The sequence below is a fragment of the Bos mutus genome, chromosome 19, assembly GCF_027580195.1.
Source record: "Bos mutus isolate GX-2022 chromosome 19, NWIPB_WYAK_1.1, whole genome shotgun sequence".
Classification (NCBI taxonomy): Eukaryota; Metazoa; Chordata; class Mammalia; order Artiodactyla; family Bovidae; genus Bos; species Bos mutus.
In genome coordinates, this window is record NC_091635.1 from 51,401,303 (window position 1) to 51,420,675 (window position 19,373).

At 37.9% G+C, this 19,373-nt stretch overlaps 1 protein-coding gene across 4 annotated transcripts in view; it reads right to left on the bottom strand.

Annotated features, from left to right (window-relative positions):
• Positions 1 to 19,373, bottom strand: part of VMP1 (vacuole membrane protein 1) — a 126,070-nt gene that overhangs the window by 91,660 nt on the left and 15,037 nt on the right. For all 4 annotated transcript variants that reach the window (XM_005892288.2, XM_070390578.1, XM_070390577.1 and 1 more), the window contains 4 exons: positions 17,878 to 17,979; positions 13,433 to 13,568; positions 12,202 to 12,292; positions 10,739 to 10,849 (listed from right to left, as the gene is read on the bottom strand). In XM_005892288.2, coding sequence (XP_005892350.1) covers positions 10,739 to 10,849; positions 12,202 to 12,292; positions 13,433 to 13,568; positions 17,878 to 17,953 — 414 coding nt within the window. In that variant the 5' untranslated portion in view covers positions 17,954 to 17,979. The remainder of the gene's footprint in view (positions 1 to 10,738; positions 10,850 to 12,201; positions 12,293 to 13,432; positions 13,569 to 17,877; positions 17,980 to 19,373) is intronic.

Consider the following 19,373-nt stretch of genomic DNA (forward strand, 5'->3'; position numbering starts at 1 on the left):
GGCAAAACCAGCTCATGAAACAGACATCAAGTTCATGAAATAGTCATCTACTACAGGTGGACTTATGCAAAATGACTATAAAATTCTAAAACAAAAAAGCAGATGAAAAAAAGGCATAATGTAAGCATTTAATGAATTATTTCAGGCACAGGTAGCAGGTTCAATCACTGGGTCAGGAAGAGCCCCTGGAGAAGGAAATGGCAACCTACTCAAGTATTCTTGCCTGGGAAATCCCGTGGACAGGGAGGCCTGGCAAGCTACAGTCCATGGGATCGTAAAGAGTTGGACACGACTTAGTGACTGAGCATGAGCATCTACTTGTTTGTGTGTATATATATATGTGTATATATATGTACATATGTGTACATATATACACTCTTTTCTTAATCTTTATTCATGCCTGAAACTCTGTGCTTTAATGTAGAATTACTTTCCTTCCATTCATTCAAAGAACACTTTTTTACTATTTCCTTTACAGCATGTTTGCTAGCGGCAAACTGTTTCTGTTTTTCTGAAAATATTTTTATTTAATACTGTTCACAGGTCACTTTCGAGTATCATCTGCTGGCAGTTATTTTCTTTTAGCCATCTAAAGACTGCCCACTGTCAGCTGATTTTTTTCAACAAAAGCTACGACAAATCAGTCTTACTGAAGTTCCTGTGAAGACAATATGTTTTTTCCCTCCATCTCTCCTTTTTTGTTCTAGATACTTTTCTCTGGTCAATTAATCCTGTCTTAGCTGTGGTCTGTTGAAGTCCATTAACTGAGTTCTTAATTTCAAATACTATTCTTTTAATTCAAAATTTCCACTTGCTCTCTGTTAAAGTTTTCAACCTCTGGTAAAATATTCTAACTTGTTTTTTACTTCTTTGAAACATATTGATTTGGGATTAAGGTACACGCCTACTAACTTTATTAAATAGATACCCTGTGGATCTATTTCTATTATTTCTTGTTTTGACCAAATTATATTGTTTCCTCAGATATCTGATTACTTTGGATTGAGTGTCTGACTTATTATTTTTTTTAATATAATGTGACACCTAGGATGACTTTATTTTCCTCCAGACTTAAAATTTCCAGCTGAGCTTCAGCCTCTGTATGGGCTGATTTGTATGACATTCATCCTGACATTTAAACTGTGGCCTCTCAGGGCTCCAAAGTCAAGCCCGCAGGTTTATCAGGGCATATACCTGACCAGTTCCAAAGCATGTCTGAAAAGGAGTGTTTTAAAAATAAAAACAGAGTATGACTAATGATAATAATAATAATGATGATGATGGTCACTTAACATTCACTGAGCACCGTATATATACTAGCCACTGAACTGAAAAGTATACGTGTCTTATTTCATTTACTCCTCCAAACAGCCTTATGAGATAGGTACTATTATTATCACTCCCATTTACAGTTGAATAAACTGAGGCTTAAAAAGTTAAGATATTTGTGAAATATCACAGAGTTAGTAATACTGGACCATGTGTTGAAACCCAGCTCTAACTATGCCCTATGACTTACCTCCCATGATAGGACTATGTTAGTCCTATAACAAAATCACCCTTCAGGACTTGCATATTTTTAAATAATAAAGAAAGAGAATTAAGGCGTTGTACCTGAAACTGGGCATGCCACGGGAGTATGTTCTGCATGTAAACATGTATGACAATGAACAGAAAGTCTAACGAATAACTGCTTAACTAATTAATGAATGTGTAAAATTATTAAGAAAACTTATTTTCATTCACATGCATTAACTGGTATTATGCAGCCATAAATACAGAGAAAAACAGAATATGCCTCTAATCTATTTGAGGGTTTCATATTTACCCAGAGTAGAACCTGCAAATACAGGATAGTATATTGGTTGTATTAGCAACGCCATCTAGTGGCAAACTAATATAGCCATACGTAGGAAAAAAGTCCTAGAAGAGTGGTTCTTAACCTTGCATGGGTTACAGAGTCTGGAGAATCTAACACTATAGGTCCTTTCTCCCAGAAAGATGCACAGTTGTGAAGATATGTAACAAGTACAGTGTTCAGGAAATTAAAAGACCTCCTGAAGCCCATTTGTTGGCTATTAGATTTAATGGAACGAACCAACTAACCTAGCCGAGCTGTGCCATGCTAAGTTGTTTCAGCTGTGTCTGACTCTTTGCAACCCTGTGGACTGTAGCCCGCCAGGCTCCACTGTCCATAGGATTTTCCAGGCAAGATTACTGGAGTAGGTTTCTATGCCTTCCTCCAGGGGATCTTCCCGACCCAGGAATCGAACCCACAAGCTTACATCTCCTGCACAGGCAGATGTATTCTTTAATGTGAGTGCCACCTGGGAAGCCCCTCAACTAACCTAGAGGCCCAAACAACTTCCACATGAGCCTTGAGAAGGACTCTATTCATTTTCCCTTCAATCTCTTTCTCTCTGTTTAACAATCACTATTTCTGCATAAACAGTATCTAACTTTTCCTTTGTGGTTACATACCTGTTCTCAGCAAACCTCAAGATTTCTACTTCTTCCAAATCAACTTACAAAATTTGACAGGAGACCAAACAAGTCATTTTTCCTGGTTGATTTTCATTAATTTTAACATTTAAATTTAATCAAGCAACTAGTCTTACGTCTAATGTTTAGAGAAATGATGAGAATTTCTAGGACATCTGAATTAAGTTATAGCTTTCAATTGTAACTAAAAATTATAAATGAAATTGCTGAATGATAAACTTAAAAATCCAAGCCTATGCCCCAACGGTAATCCAAGCCCCTTATGCCCCAACCAGTAACGCTAAGAACCTGAACAGTTCTATGAAGACCTACAAGACCTTTTAGAACTAACACCCAAAAAAGATGTCCTTTTCATTACAGGGGACTGGAATGCAAAAGTAGGAAGTCAAGAAACGCCTGGAGTAACAGGCAAATTTAGCCTTGGAATACGTAATGAAGCAGGGCAAAGGCTAATAAGAGTTTTGCCAAGAGAACGCACTGGTCATAGCAAACGCCCTCTTCCAACAACACAAGAGAAGACTCTATACATGGACATCACCAGATGGTCAACACCGATATCAGATTGATTATATTCTTTGCAGCCAAAGTTGGAGAAGCTCTATACAGTCAGCAAAAACAAGACCAGGAGCTGACTGTGGCTCAGATCATGAACTCCTTATTGCTAAATTCAGACTTAAATTGAAGAAAGTAGGGAAAACTATTAGACCATTCAGGTATGACCTAAATCAAATCCCTTATGATTATACAGTGGAAGTGAGAAATAGATTTAAGGGACTAGATCTGATAGACAGAGTGCCTAATCAACTATGGACAGAGGTTCGTGACACTGTACAGGAGACAGGGATCAAGACCATCCCCACGGAAAAGAAATGCAAAAAAGCAAAATGGTTGTCTGGGGAGGCCTTACAAATAGCTGTGAAAAGAAGAGAAGTGAAAAGCAAAGGAGAAAAGGAAAGATATAAGCTTCTGAGTGCAGAGTTCCAAAGAACAGCAAGAAGAGATAAGAAAGCCTTCCTCACTGATAAATGCAAAGAAATAGAGGAAAACAACAGAATGGGAAAGACTAGAGATCTCTTCAAGAAAATTAGAGACACCAAGGGAACATTTCATGCAAAGATGGGCTCGATACAGGACAGAAATGGTATGGACCTAACAGAAGCAGAAGATACTAAGAAGAAGTGGCAAGAATATACAGAACTGTACAAAAAAGATCTTCATGACCCAGATAATCACGATGGTGTGATAGAGCCAGACATCCTGGAATGTGAAGTCAAGTGGGCCTTAGAAAGCATCACTACGAACAAAGCTAGTGGAGGTGATGGAATTCCAGTTGAGCTATTTCAAATCCTCAAAAATGATGCTGTCAAAGTGCTGCACTCAATATGCCAGCAAATTTGGAAAACTCAGCAGTGGCCACAGGACTGGAAAAGGTTAATTTTCATTCCAATCCCAAAGAAAGGCAATGCCAAAGAATGCTCAAACTACCGCACAATTGTACTCATCTCACACGCTAGTAAAGTAACGCTCCAAATTCTCCAAGCCAGGCTTCAGCAATATGTGAACCGTGAACTTCCTGATGTTCAAGCTGGTTTTAGAAAAGGAAGAGGAACCAGAGATCAAATTGCCAACATCCGCTGGATCATGGAAAAAGCAAGAGAGTTCCAGAAAAACATCTATTTCTGCTTTATTGACTATGCCAAAGCCTTTGACTGTGTGAACCAGAGATCAAATTGCCAACATCCGCTGGATCATTGAAAAAACAAGAAAGTTCCAGAAAAACATCTATTTCTGCTTTATTGACTATGCCAAAGCCTTTGACTGTGTGGTTCACAATAAACTGGAAAATCCTGAAAGAGATGGGAATACCAGACGACCCAACCTGCCTCTTAAGAAATTTGTATGCAGGTCAGGAAGCAACAGTTAGAACTGTATGTGGAACAACAGACTGGTTCCAAATAGGAAAAGGAGTCCGTCAAGGCTGTATATTGTCACCCTGCTTATTTAACTTCTATGCAGAGTACATTATGAGAAATGCTGGGCTGGAAGAAGCAGAAGCTGGAATCAAGACTGCCAGGAGAAATATCAATAACCTCAGATATGCAGATGACACCACCCTTATGGCAGAAAGTGAAGTGGAACTAAAAAGCCTCTTGATGAAAGTGAAAGTGGAGAGTGAAAAAGTTGGCTTAAAACTCAACATTCGGAAAATGAAGATAATGGCATCTGGTCCCATCACTTCATGGGAAATAGACGGGAAAACAGTGGAAACAGTGTCAGACTTTACTTTTTTGGGCTCCAAAATCACTGCAGATGGTGGTTGCAGCCATGAAATTAAAAGACGCTTACTCCTTGGAAGAAAAGTTATGAGCAACCTAGACAGCATATTGAAAAGCAGAGACATTACTTTGCCAACAAAGGTCCGTCTAGTCAAGGCTATGGTTTTTCCAGTGATCAGGTATGGATGTGAGAGTTGGACTGTGAAGAAGGCTGAGCACCGAAGAATTGATGCTTTTGAACTGTGGTGTTGGAGAAGACTCTTGAGAGTCCCTTGGACTGCAAGGAGATCCACCCAGTCCATTCTGAAGGAGAGCAGCCCTGGGATTTCTTTGGAAGGAATGATGCTAAAGCTGAAACTCCAATACTTTGGCCACCTCATGCGAAGAGTTGACTCATTGGAAAAGAGTCTGATGCTGGGAGGGATTGGCGGCAGGAGGAGAAGGGGACAACAGAGGATGAGATAGCTGGATGGCATCACTGACTCAATGGACGTGAGTCTGAGTGAACTCCGGGAGTTGGTGATGGACAGGGAGGCCTGGCGTGCTGCGATTCATGGGGTCGCAAGGAGTTGGACACGACTGAGCGACTGAACTGAACTAAAGTGGCTCTTGGAAGGACTACATGAAATAATTCAGGTAAAGAGCTGAGCACAGAGTCTAGCATGTGGTAAACATTCAGTAAATGTTAGTCTATTGGTCAGGATAGGTTAAAATAGCAAATAGCCCCCAATCTCGGTAGCTTAAGACAACTACGTTTCTATCTCCCTTACTCTACATATCCATCAGAGGCAAGCAAGGTGAATCTGCTTCCCGTAGTCAGAGACTCGGGCTCCAGGTGAAACACAGCATGACAAACCTTGAAGCTTCCATCAGGAAGCAAGATCTACCAGTTATGCTCACATTTCTCTGAGGAAGGCAAATCACCTGGCTGGAGTTCAACAGGATGAGGATGCAACACCTCCTCACAAAAATGAATACCAAATACGGGTAAAAAACAACAGAATTGACTTCACTTAGTATTACTCTGACAATAATGACGGCAATGCTTGCCATTTTTGGTAGTAGTAGTAGAAACAGCTGTAGTTAACTTCTTGGGATCTGACTTTCATCCCAATCAGGTAATTAAAAATAAACAAAACCAGTGATATCTTTTATCTTCCTTTTGCTTGACTTCTCGGAAAAGTATTTTTTCCAAATACTTGTTTTTCTTCATTTTCCCTATTATACCTAAGGAATTCTGGAAGGAATTCTGTGTTTAAGAACTAACAAATTTAAGAACTAAAGATAATCTGGTCAAATGGAAATGGTATATTCTGGGTATCTCTTTATTTTTAACATTAATATATTGTTCTTCAAGACTTCTCATTCTGAATTTGTTTGCTATATTGACCTTTCGTCCATTTTTGATCACGACTATCTAAAAAAGTGTTCTTCTGACCAAATCCTCACTGATTCATGATTTAAAAAAAAAAAAAAAAAACCCTCTCAAACACACACACAACTCACAACAAACTAGGAACAGAAATAAGTTTCATCTACTTGATAAGGAACACCTACAAAAACCTGTAGCTAACATGATATGTAGCTTCATGGTGAGAAACTAGAGGCTTCCTCACCAAGGTTGGGAACAAGGGGATTTCCCTGTCACCACTCCGATTCAACATCAGACGGAGCTAATGCAATAAAAGACAAGGGGCGAAAATGAAAGGGTACACAGATTGAGAACGAAAAAACAAAACTATTTGCAGATGACATGATTATCTTACACAGAAAATCCTAAAGAATCAACAACAAAGTCCTGAAACTATTTACGTTGCAGAATACAAGGTTAATATTCAAAAGTTGATTACTTTCCTATGTATCATCAATTAATATACATGATCTACAGATCATGTCCCTAGGTATTTACCCAAATGAGCTGAATTCTTATATATATATATCCAAAACCCTGCACATGAGTATTTATAGCAGCTTTATTCATAATTGCTGTAACCTAGAAATAACCATGATGATCTTCAATACATGAATGGATAAACCAATTGTGGTGGTACATCCAGGAAATGGAATATTATTTGGGAATTTAAAAAATGAGATATTGGCACTTCCCGGTGATCCAGGGGACTTTGTGCTTCCAATGCAGTGGGTGTGGGTTTGATCCTCGGTTGGGGAATTAAGATCCCACATGAAGTGGGGCACGGCCCCCCCCAAAATAAAGAACTGAGGTATCAAGCCATGAAGACAATGGAGGAACTTTACATCCATATTGCTAAGTGAAAGCAGAAAAAAACTCATACTGTATAATCCCAACTATATGAACAAAATCAGAACCTACAGAGAGAGTAAAAGATTAGTGTTTTCTTAGGGTCTGTGAGTAGGGAGAATGAGAAGGGTAAGAATAAACAGGTATAGCACAGGGTATTTTTAGGAGAGTGAAACTATTCTGTGATCCTCTAATGAAGAATGTATAACATTAAGCTCTTGCCAAAACCTATAAAACTATACAAAACACAGAATGAACTCTAATACAAAGAATTTGCTTTAGTTAGTAATGCATCAATATTGGTTCCTCAACTGTACAAAAACAGTCTTAATGACCAAGATTAACCATGATGGAGGGTCACTCCAGATATCCTGGAGTGTGAAGTGAAGTGGAACTTAGGAAGCTTTACTATGAACAAAGCTAGTGGAAATGATGGAATTCCAGCTGAGCTATTCAAAATCCTAAAAGATAATGTTGTTGAAGTGTTGCACTCAATATGCCAGCAAATTTGGAAAACTCAGCAGTGGCCACAGGACTGGAAAAGGTCAGTTTTCATTCCAATCCCAAAGAAAGGCAATGCCAAAGAATGTTCAAACTACCACATAACTGCTCATTTCACATGCTAGCAAGGTAATGCTCAAAATTTTTCAAGCTAGGCTTCAACAGTACATGAACCAAGAACTTCCAGATGTAGAAGCTATATTTAGGAAAGGCAGAGAGGCCAGGGATCCAATTGCCAACATCTGCTGGATCATATAAAAAGCAAAGGAATTCCAGAATAACATCTACTTCTGCTTCATTGATTACACTAAAGCCTTTGATTGTGTGGATCACAGCCAAAGCCTTAACTGTGTGGATCATAACAAACTGTGGAAAATTCTTAGAGATGGGAATACCAGCCAACTGTACCTGCTTCCTGAGAAACCTGTATGCAGGTCAAGAAGTAACAGAACTGTACACAGAACAATGGACTGGTTCAGAACTGGGACAAGGCTGTATATTGTCACCCTACTTAATTTTACTTCTATGCAGAGTACATCATGAGAAACTCCAGGCTGGATGAAGCACAAGCTGGAATCAAGATTGCTGGGAGAAATATCAACATCATATATGCAGACAACCCCACCCTAATAGCATAAAGCGAAGAAGAACTAAAGAGGCCTTGGTGAAAGTGAAAGAGGAGACTGAAGACTCTGGCTTAAAACTCAGCTTTCAAAAAATGAAGATCATGGCATCCAGTCCCATCACTTCATGGCAAACAGACGGGGAAACAATGGAAACAGTGACAGACTTTTTTTACTTGGGCTCCAAAATCACTGTGGACAGTGACTGCAGCCATGAAATTAAAAGACACTTGCTCCTTGGAAGAAAAGCTATGACAAACCTAGACAGCGTATTAAAAAGCAGAGACATCACTTTGCCAAAAAAGCTCCGTATAGTCAAAGCTATGGTTTCTCCAGTAGTCATGGATGGATGTGAGTTGGACCATAAAGAAGGCTGAGCACTGAAGAACTGATGCTTTTGGACTATGGTGTTGGACCAAGACTCTTGAGAGTCCCTTGGACTGCAAAGAGATCCAACCACTCAATCCTAAGGGAAATAAACCCTGATTATTCACTGGAACAACTAATACTTAAGCTGAAGTTTCAATACTTCAGCCACATGATGTGAAGAGCTTTCTCATGGGAAAAGACCCTGATGCTGTGAAAGACTGAGGGCAGGAGGAGAAGGGGGCGACAGAGGATGGAGATAGTTGGATGGCATCACTAACTTAATGGACATGAGTCTGAGCAAACTCTGGGAGATAATGAAGAAAGGGAAGCCTGGTGTGCAATCAAATTAATCTAATGCTGAAAAACATGGTCTGATCCATCTGGATGCCAGTTTATCACCAGCAATGATAACACCACAATGTTTTATATGGTTTTTATGTATAATGCAACAGTTTCAGATGTTCCTTGACTTTATCTCCACATTTGCTTAACTAGTAATACTTAGTGATACTTTCCTTTAAATAGTTTTTGAAGAATTCCTTCTAAACTTGTGAAAAATCTAACCACATTCCCTTAACCCTGCACTCTGATCAAGGGCAGAAATAACTACTTAGTTTACGAAACAAAGATTTGACTTTTCACTGAAATACATTTTGTAATAAATGCTTACTTGTATGTTTTAAATCCTTTACTGGTTACATGAATCAATGGAACTAAAATAATAATGTTTTCACAACAACACAGTTTATAAATGACATTTTATACAAGTTTCTCAAGGATATAAAAAGAAACAGAAAATGTGAAACTTCTAAGTTTCAAATTTTTCTTATTCTTATTATAGGATTTATAAGGTTCATTAGAATCCCTTTAAAGATTCAGTAGAATCTGCTAGCTGGGTTGCTTTTTAAATACTTCCAAATTAATCAAATGCTACTAATGAGTTCCTTAATCTGATCTTACCAAGGAATCTAAGAGGACAGGTCCAGGAAAGAACAGAAAGGGAACTGGTATTTTCTTCTTTCCTCCTCTGCCGCAACCTCTAGTATAGCATTATATTTCTAGAATAATTAAAGAAACACTGATAGGATCACTTATCTAGGATTTATGTTTCTATCTGGGTTAAAATCAACGAGCAGTTATGAACAGAATTCTAAAATTCCATGTTTTAAAATTCCCATAAACTCACAGAACTTATGTATTATAGATTAATCCTTATTCTTCAGATCATTGGTTAAGCAGCCTTCTGAATACTCATTTCCTAATATTTATCATACCTGCTTCAGAAATGAATTCATTGAAGCATAGAGATTGGAAGTGTTTGCACTGCTGAACTCTATTCAGCCATCAGTACTGCTATGACAAATTTTCACCTGTTTTCTCCATCGAGAGCAAGCTGTTTTCAAATATGAAATTGTTTTCAATATATTATTCAGAGACAGGAAGAGAGTGAAACAAGAGAGACATCCAGGGTACAAATTTAATGAGGTCTTCACTCATGAGCCCCACCCACATTTCTATGACCCTAAAAGTATATAAATTCTGTGCCCTCGATGTCACGCTTGTCACCCCCCAGTCCTAGCTCTGTCATTATTTCATTACATTTGCCAGTGTCCAAAGCAAAAACCTCTCTTTCATTTCTCTAATTTAAACTAAGTAAAAAAATATGTATTTTTTAGGAAGGGTACATTTTATATTTTGATTTAAAAGAGTTTAAGAAAGCATCAGTTCTGCACACATCACACTTCATGAGCCGCAGTCAGTAAGAATACCAGAGTAACCATCCTGTTGTACACACGGTTATCTGAGGATGTGAGGGAGACCCCATTTCTCACTGGCTATTAACAGAGAAAGTTACTGTCCAAGTCAATTCCAACCTGTACGCGGAATTTCGTACAACTGAATAACTTCAACTATTACAATGTAACTGCATAAGCAAGAGAACCACTATTCCCAAATCTCAACAGAAAAAAACGTTTCCTGGCTGAATTAACATAAGTAAACAATCTCATTTGCCTAAGGCTTTTCCCCTCCCTTCTCTTTTTAAATTCTCAATTCAAAAGGAAAACCAAAACAGAGTACTGGAGGATTAGAATACATATAAAACACAAAGATAGTCAAATAAAAACTTTAGAACTTTAACTTTTGAAGTATAAGGACAAATTAAAACATAATTTCTTTCAACCTCGATTATTAGAAGTTAATCTTACCAGATAAAGCAGAAAGGTGTGCAGCCCTGTTCCAAGCCCAACAGAAGACAAAATTCCTAAGCCTATCCAGTAGGCATACAAAAGAAACTGTTTCTCTATACGTTGCACATACTGAAAAACAAAAGAGATAAGGTGATAAAAAACAAAATCAGAATTCTTAAGCAGAAACGTATTTATCAACTACAATTAAAAAAAAAGAAAAACACTAAGTTTCTAATAGAAAGTATTAAGATTCAAGGCTCCTTAAAGAGACCTAATTCCTCTAACATGTGGTAGCAGAGATGACCAAAAAAAAAAAAAAAAAAAATGTGACTGGAATAAAGCTCATTACTAATGTTTTAAAACTCCTACTATTATAATGACATTTGTAGGAAATATGCAAATTACTGATAACTATGAGAATAAAAATTTTTAAGACACTTAAAAGTTTCACAAATTTTGTTTAAAAAAGCATGATAATATATATACAGTTGTAAGAGATGGGTGGTTATTTATATAATATTTGGAACTAGAACATATTCTTGTGAATTCTAGTAAAAAATGTACATAAAATTATTTTTATATATTTAAGACCAAGATGCTTAATAAGCAAAAGCAAACTGCAGCCCACTGGGATACGGACTTGGAAGATTTCCAGAGTTTAGATGCTCATACTGGACAGTAAATCCATCAAGCCGGTTCCCTGGGAACTCTTAATAGCACACACAGATTTCTTTAAAATATATTTAAAACCTGCATTTATATGTATAAAAACTTCTCTGATTAGAAGCAAACTGCTTCACCCCCCTCCTTTTAATGCCATTTATTGTTTCCTAATTTTACAAGCAATATATGTTTATTACAGACAAGTTGAAATATATAAAGTAAAAAACAACTATCGTTCATAATCTCCACCCTACCAAAGATAATCACCATTGGCATTTTGATGAATATAGAGGTAAACTGCTCTAACATGTGAAATGGTACCCTTTTAGAACTATTTCCTATCAGAATACATGAACATTTTGCTATTTTAACAAAAGTTATTAACAAAATGTCCTATTTTCCCTTCATTTATGCTGTACTTATAAACAACAGGCAAGCGAACTTCCCCCCACTTTATACATATAAAACCAAACTTTCAATCTAGGATGAGTATATGAGCTTTGATAGGTCACAGTATAGAAAATATGAAGACTCTGGTAGTGATTAAGGAATTCATGCTGCTTTGACTAAACACTGCTTGGAAAGTTACATTTAAATCCTTAAAGGTAAAAAGGAATGATATATACCAAATACTGAGCAGCCATGAACTACCGTAAGAATATTTTTAATATTTGACCTTAAAAATAAGACATTAAGATATCACTTGTAAAATAAGTTTTTTTTAAAAATCAACGAAACCCACAACAAATCCCAAAACAGTTCCATTCTGAAACTGCCTGGGATTCGGGAAGGAACAAGAACAGCACTGAACCTCATACCTGTTGATGTGCTCCTTCAACATAATACGTAGCTGTAAGCACAGCAAGCAGCAGTAAAAAAGACACCACAATGCTTTGACGATGCCATAATCTTAAAAACAAAACAAAAAAAAATGAGATACATCACAGTCTCGTTTTTAGGATTCATCACTCTCAAGACATTTCTCACTTAAACAATGAAGTTTTTTAGCTCAGGTTTAGAAGTGGTTCTTGGTGGACTGAGCTCTTTTGCTCTTAAAGACTATAGTCTCTTGATGTACAGAAGAGAATAAACAAGATACATGGGTACAGAATCTAATTTCTCACTAGAAACCCCACTGCCGCCCTCCCTATACCCCCAAATTGCTTGTATATACTCCAGCCTCTAATTGTGACAGGACTAAGAGGATATATGTATACTTCTGGCTGATCCATGCTGCTGTATGGCAGAAACCAACACAACACTGTAAAGCTATTATCCTCCAACTAGAAATGAATTTGAACAAGTATATACTGCATAGGGCTTTAGCCTTTAGTCAGAGGACTTGGATCAGAGTCTCTAAAGTACTGCACTTGGAGTAAGACACTCAACCAATCTGATTCTGTTCCTTGTTTTTAAAATCATAATGATCGTATATTTATTTTACCTTCTTCGCAGAATTGCTAGAAGAATCAAATGAACTAAAAAGTGTTACAAAATACTTTATAAACCGCAAGTACAATAAAAATGTAAGATATTATTACAGATATCTTGGAAAGGTAAACCATAAAATGATTAAGGCAATTAAAAGTTCAACTTGCTCTTTATGATATCAGAAACAGGGCTTACAAGTACTAAAGTCAAAGACAGAACACAATTTCCATGGCAGAGTCCTTTTCATTGGCTCAAACTATCAGTAGTGCCACGTATCCTGAACCTTGACCTGCTAAAGAATCAGTGTATCGTACACAGGCCTGATTTCTCCTGAAGGTAAAGCCAGAAGAAAAAACTTTCGTTTTTAGGGTTCTCCTTTGCCTAAAGGATTCAATAGGAGACAATGGTCAACTGTAATAATCCAGTGAACAAATAGCAGTGTTTCCCTAATCTATTTTTCTTCAAACTACATATAAAAAGGAAAATATATATGTTCCTATAACATTCTAAATTTAATTAATCCATTTTGATAGAGCAGGTCGCAGGAATAGGAGATTGCTGAAGACTTCTAGAATTAGTAAAAACAGTTTATATAAAAGTTAATGGAAGACTCTTTACTTTGAGGTCCATTCCTTCAAGATTACTAGGGTTTCCAGAGAAAAATACTGCAAGGTAATGAGTGGCTGTCTCCACAGGACAATATTCTGTCTTTCTTCTCGATCCCTCCTCTTCTTTTCATTCACTGAAGAGGGGTCTGAAAAAATTAGTGCAGAAGTTAAAACAGGATGCTACTTTTCCCAGTCACTCTCAAAACTCACCTATCTTCCTATCCCATGTTTGAAGGACTGCATAGAAACCTCAAAAGCAAACAACCGGATTCACACTGTGCCAAGTCTAGGCTATGTCCTGCTGTTCTACTCTTATCATTCTTTTTGGAATTATTTTAGAGTCAGGACACAAGTTTCTCTTATACATTACTGAAAGTCAAAGTGAAGTCCCTCAGTCATGTCTGACTCTTTGCGACCCTATGGACTGTAGCCTACCAGGCTCCTCCGTCCATAGAATTTTCTAGGCAAGAGTACTGGAGTGGGTTGCCATTTCCTTCTCCAGGGATTTTCCTAACCCAGGGATCGAACCCAGGTCTCCAGCATAGCAGGCAGACACTTTACCATCTGAGCCACCTCGGAAGCCCATACATTACTGGAATACTAAATTAGTCCACTTTCTGTGAAGGGCAATTTAGCATCATATCATAGAACAAAGTGATTTAGAGCTCAAAATGTGAAGGCCAACTAGTAGTAGTAGTGTTAGTCACTTAGTCATTTCCGACTCTCTGCGATCCCATGGACTATAGCCTGCTAAGCTCTTATGTCCATGGAATGCTCCAGGCAAGAATACTGGAGTGGGTTGTTATTGCCTTCTCCAGGGGGTCTTCCCAACTCAGGGACTAAACCCGGGTCTCCTGCATTGCAGGCAGATTCTTTACCATCTGAGATATCAGGGAAGACCAGCAGGTTCTGCTCTAAAAAAACCTTGTGAAGGGACATCAAACCCTGGCTCTGCCACCTACTGGTCAAAGCCAGTTAACCTTTCCGTGCCTCAGTTTTCTCTTCGCTAAAATAAAAACAGTAGTTACTTTTTAGGGTCTTGTTAAAGATTAAATGAGTTAATACATGTATATATATGTACAATTAAGGTTACTTATTATTGTAAATAATAATAAATCTCTTGGCATCATCTCTTGAAATTATAAATGCATATACTCTCCAGTTGAGCTATTTCAAATCCTGAAAGATGCTGCTGTGAAAGTGCTGCACTCAATATGCCAGCAAATTTGGAAAACTCAGCAGTGGCCACAGGACTGGAAAAGGTCAGTTTTCATTCCAATCCCTAAGAAAAGCAATGTCAAAGCATGCTCAAACTACTGCACAATTGCACTCATCTCACATGCTAGCAAAGTAATGCTCAAAATTCTCCAAGTGAGGCTTCAACAATACATGAATCGTAAACTTCCAGATGTTCAAGCTGGTTTTAGAAAAGGCAGAGGAACCAGAGATCAAATTGCCAACATCCGCTGGATCATCGAAAAAGCAAGAAAGTTTCAGAAAAACATCTATTTCTGCTTTATTGACTATGCCAAAGCCTTTGACTGTGTGGATCACAACAAACTGTGGAAAATTCTCAAAGAGATGGGAACACCAGACCACCTGACCTGCCTCTTGAGAAATCTGTATGCAGGTCAGGAAGCAACAGTTAGAACTAGACATGGAACAACAGACTGGTTCCAAATAGGAAAAGGAGTACGTCAAGGCTGTATATTGTCACCCTGCTTATTTAACTTATATGCAGAACACATCATGTAAAATGCCAGGGTGGATGAAGCACAAGCTGGAATCAAGATTGCCAGGAGAAGTATCAATAACCTCAGATATGCAGATGACACCACCCTTATGGCAGAAAGCAAAGAAGTGAAGAGCCTCTTGATGAAAGTGAAAAAGGAGAGTGAAAAAGTTGGCTTAAAGCTCAACATTCAGAAAACTAAGATCATGGCATCTGGTCCCATGACTTCAAGGCAAATAGATGGGGAAACAGTAGAAACAGTGGCAGACTTTATTTTGGGGGCCTCCAAAATCAGTGCAGATGGTGACCACAGCCATAAAATTAAAAGACGGCTGCTCCTTAGAAGCAAAGTTATGAGCAACCTAGACAGCATATTAAAAAGCAAAGTTATGACCAACTTTGACATTACTTCGCCAACAACAGTCTGTCAAGTCAAGGCTATGGTTTTTCCAGAAGTCACGTATGGATGTGAGAGTTGGACTATATATAAAGAAAGCTGAGCTCTGAAGAATTGATGCTTTTGAACTACGGTTTTGGAGAAGAATCTTGAGAGTCCCTTGGACTGCAAGGAGATCCAACCAGTCCATCCTAAAGGAGATCAGTCCTGAGTCTTCACTGGAAGGACTGATGTTGAAGCTGAAACTCCAATACTTCAGCCACCTGATGCAAAGAGCTGACTCACTGGAAAAGGCCCTGATGCTGGGAAAGATTGAAGGCGGGAGGAGAAGGGGACAACAGAGGATGAGATGGTTGGATGGTATCACTGACTCAATCAATGGAGATGAGTTTGGGTAAACTCCAGGAGTTGGTGATGGACAGGGAGGCCTGGCGTGCTGCAGTCCATGGGGTCGCAAGGAGTCGGACTTGACTGAGCAACTGAACTGAACTGAACTGTCACTGAATAATTCTACTTAGGAGAATGATTAGGTGTAAGGAGAAATGACTTTTGTACAAGTTTATTCAGTGCGGTGTTATTTGCTTTAATAAGATGGAGGAGTGATTAAAATATGTTATACCTGAACAACAGAACACTAAGCAGCCGCAATAAAGAATAAGTTCTTGGGACTTTCCTGGTGGTTCAGTGGATAAGAATCCACCTGCCAAAGCAGAGGACTCTGGTTCAAGCCATGGTCTGGGAAGATCCCACATGCTGTGGAGCAATGAAGCACGTGGGCCACAACTATTGAGCCTGTGCCCTGCAACAAGAAACCACAGCAATGAGGAGCCTGTGCAGTGCCATGAAGAGTAAGCCCGCACGCAGCAACGAAGTCTAGTGCAGCCCAAAATACACAAAGAAAAAAGAATAAGTTCTTCATGTACAATCTCTAGAAAATAGCAAGTTAAAAATCTCAAACAAATGCACACCATGGTACAGAACAGTAAGTGTGCCATTCTCACATTAATTTTAAATTCCAAAGGTGTAGGCAATAGAAGAAGAATATACAAATGCATGTGCTTGCTGAAAGGAGTGAAAAAATGACATGTGAAAGCTCCGAATGGGACGACACTGTGATACAGGCAATGCCTATCTCTGAATCCTGAGACTCGTGGTGAAATGATACAAAATTTATTGACAACCAAAGTAACCCAAGAGTCAGTTAAGTGCTGCAAACACATTGTGCAAAGCAATGTAGTGATCAAAATGAACAGATGGGGACTACTACTTCAGAAAGCTTTCAGTCCTTCCAGAAGATTTCTATGACAGAATTATAACCCTGCTGAAGTACTGATATTATTTGCAATGTGTTTGAGATGTCAAATGATCAAGTTAAAAAGCAAATCATTACAATTAACAGAAAAGGAAAACCTTTCACTTTCTTTTAAACACATAAAGGAAAGTTCTTACTTATGTTGTCTATATAAATGGTAACTGTAATTTTTAGGGTAAATGTATAAATAAGAGTCAAATATACTGAAATTTAAGAGAAGGCAATGGCACCCCACTCCAGTACTCTTGCCTGGAGAATCCCATGGACGGAGGAGCCTGGTAGGCTGCAGCCCATGGAGTCGCTAAGAGTCAGGCACGGCAGAGTGACTTCACTTTCACTTTTCACTTTCATGCATTGGAGAAGGAAATGGCAACCCACTCCAGTGTTCTTGCCTGGAGAATCCCAGGGAGGGGGAGCCTGGTGGGCTGCCGTCTATGGGGTAGCACAGAATTGGACACGACTGAAGCGACTTAGCAGCAGCAGCAGCATATTGAAATTTACCACAAATTCCTAATTCAATTAAAATAAAAATTTATTTGTCTCAAACTAAAATTTAAAAAGAAATACACAATAATCACATTCTGACTTTTTGGATAATTACAAAAATTACAATTAGCATAATAAATAAATTTATAATGTATTTCTAAGGTTACAAAATAGCATGATAGAACTGAATGGCAAACAAAATCCAATAAATATTTACCACACCATAAGATTAAAAAGCAAGAATTTTGTGTCTAGAACACTGCTGTTGTGACTATGGCCAAGCTGCTTCTGCTATCACTGTGAAAAATCACCTTATAGGCCCTTATACATCCATAATTTAATTTACTATGAAGATGAAACAAAAGATAATCTTTTACAAGATTTATAAGAATTTGATGTATTTTATATTACTATATATTATTTTATTAACAAAAGATAATATATATTAGATATATTTGAATTTTATTCCAATGAAAAGGATATCATTTAAACCCACAGATCTTCTCCCTTCAAACCACCATCCTTTACCTGTGAAGTTTCCATTATATTGTTCCTTGTTCATTGCTACACGTCTCTGGTCACAATTTTGTCCATTCTCTGCCATTTCATAGATCAATAACTCTTGAGGAGCTAATAAAACAAAATAAAATCCAGTGCTATGTTACATATTTCTGCCTTGCATCTGTGGCTGAATGAAACAATACAGAAACCACATGGTAGGAATCCCCACCTGCTATCTCAACGTGCTGACACCTTAATTTTCTCTAGTAGAAGTATTAAACATATAAAAGCCATGTTGTTGCAATCCTTTTCCAAACAGCTATCCCAGTGCTTTTCCAGATTAAAATCTGGAGGCAATTTGTCCACAGAAGGTTATAAAATACTAGTACCTTCAAACAGATAACTTAAAAGGTCTAAAGTCTTTCTGATTCATTAATACCATACATACTATCTACTCAAATTTTACCAATCTTTCAGTCCTTTGGAATTACTTAAAAAAAAAAAAATTACATTATCAAACATGTTAAAAATGTTGACAACAGATCCAAGATTCATTATATTTAGCAAGCAATTCTACTGAAAGAAAAAAAATGTACAGGCATAGAAGGTGAAAATTTTAAACGTTTAAGATGAGTTAAATGTACTCTTTAAGGACTTGCCTGGTGGTGCAGTGGTTAAGAGCCCGCCTTCCCATGCAGGGGACATGGTTCCAGCCCCTGGTCAGGGACTAAGGCCCCACACGCCCTGCCTAACTACTGAGCCTGTGTGCCTCAACTGAGACCTGAGGCAGCCAAGAATGAGTGAGTATTTAAATGGACTTGTCATATTATACTTTATATTACAAGTATAGATGTAAATCTTTTACTTAAACTCTCTAAATTACAACATATAAACGGTGCTGATGTAATTATTCCATACAAAAACATAAGATTACCTGTGCCTGTATCACTCTTTCAGGTGCCAGTAAAGCACATCTTGCTACTTAAAATGTGTATCACTTCATCAGTGCTGAGTCCTCTGCACGTGCCGTGAGTCCTGCTAGATTTAGACTCAGCTGATGAGAATATGACGTGGTCATGGGTTCAATCTTCCTACACTTTGTTAGTTAGAACTATTTTATCCCTTGGCTAAAATTCCAACCATACTTTAGGCTTCATAAAGGAAAACAAATGTAAGATTATAAAGGCTGAAGAAAAAGCCTACATTGATTACTCCAACAGAAGGTTTCTTCTTTTAGACACAATCCATTTCTGGACACCTTTTTTTGTTGCCTTCATTTTTCAATAAACAAATTAACATATCAGGAAATAAAGCACAGGTTTCCCTCAGCACAGATGGAGAGCCTGGAGCAGAGGACTGTGAGTCTAAAATCCGGATTTGCACACCAGATTTGCTACTAACTAGTTGCGTGATTTTAAGTCTCATTTTTTCTAGATCTTGATTCTTTGGATCTACAAAAGGAGAACAAAAATTCTCATGTTCACAGAATTGATGACAATGAAGGAGTGTGTTTGGGCATGCTA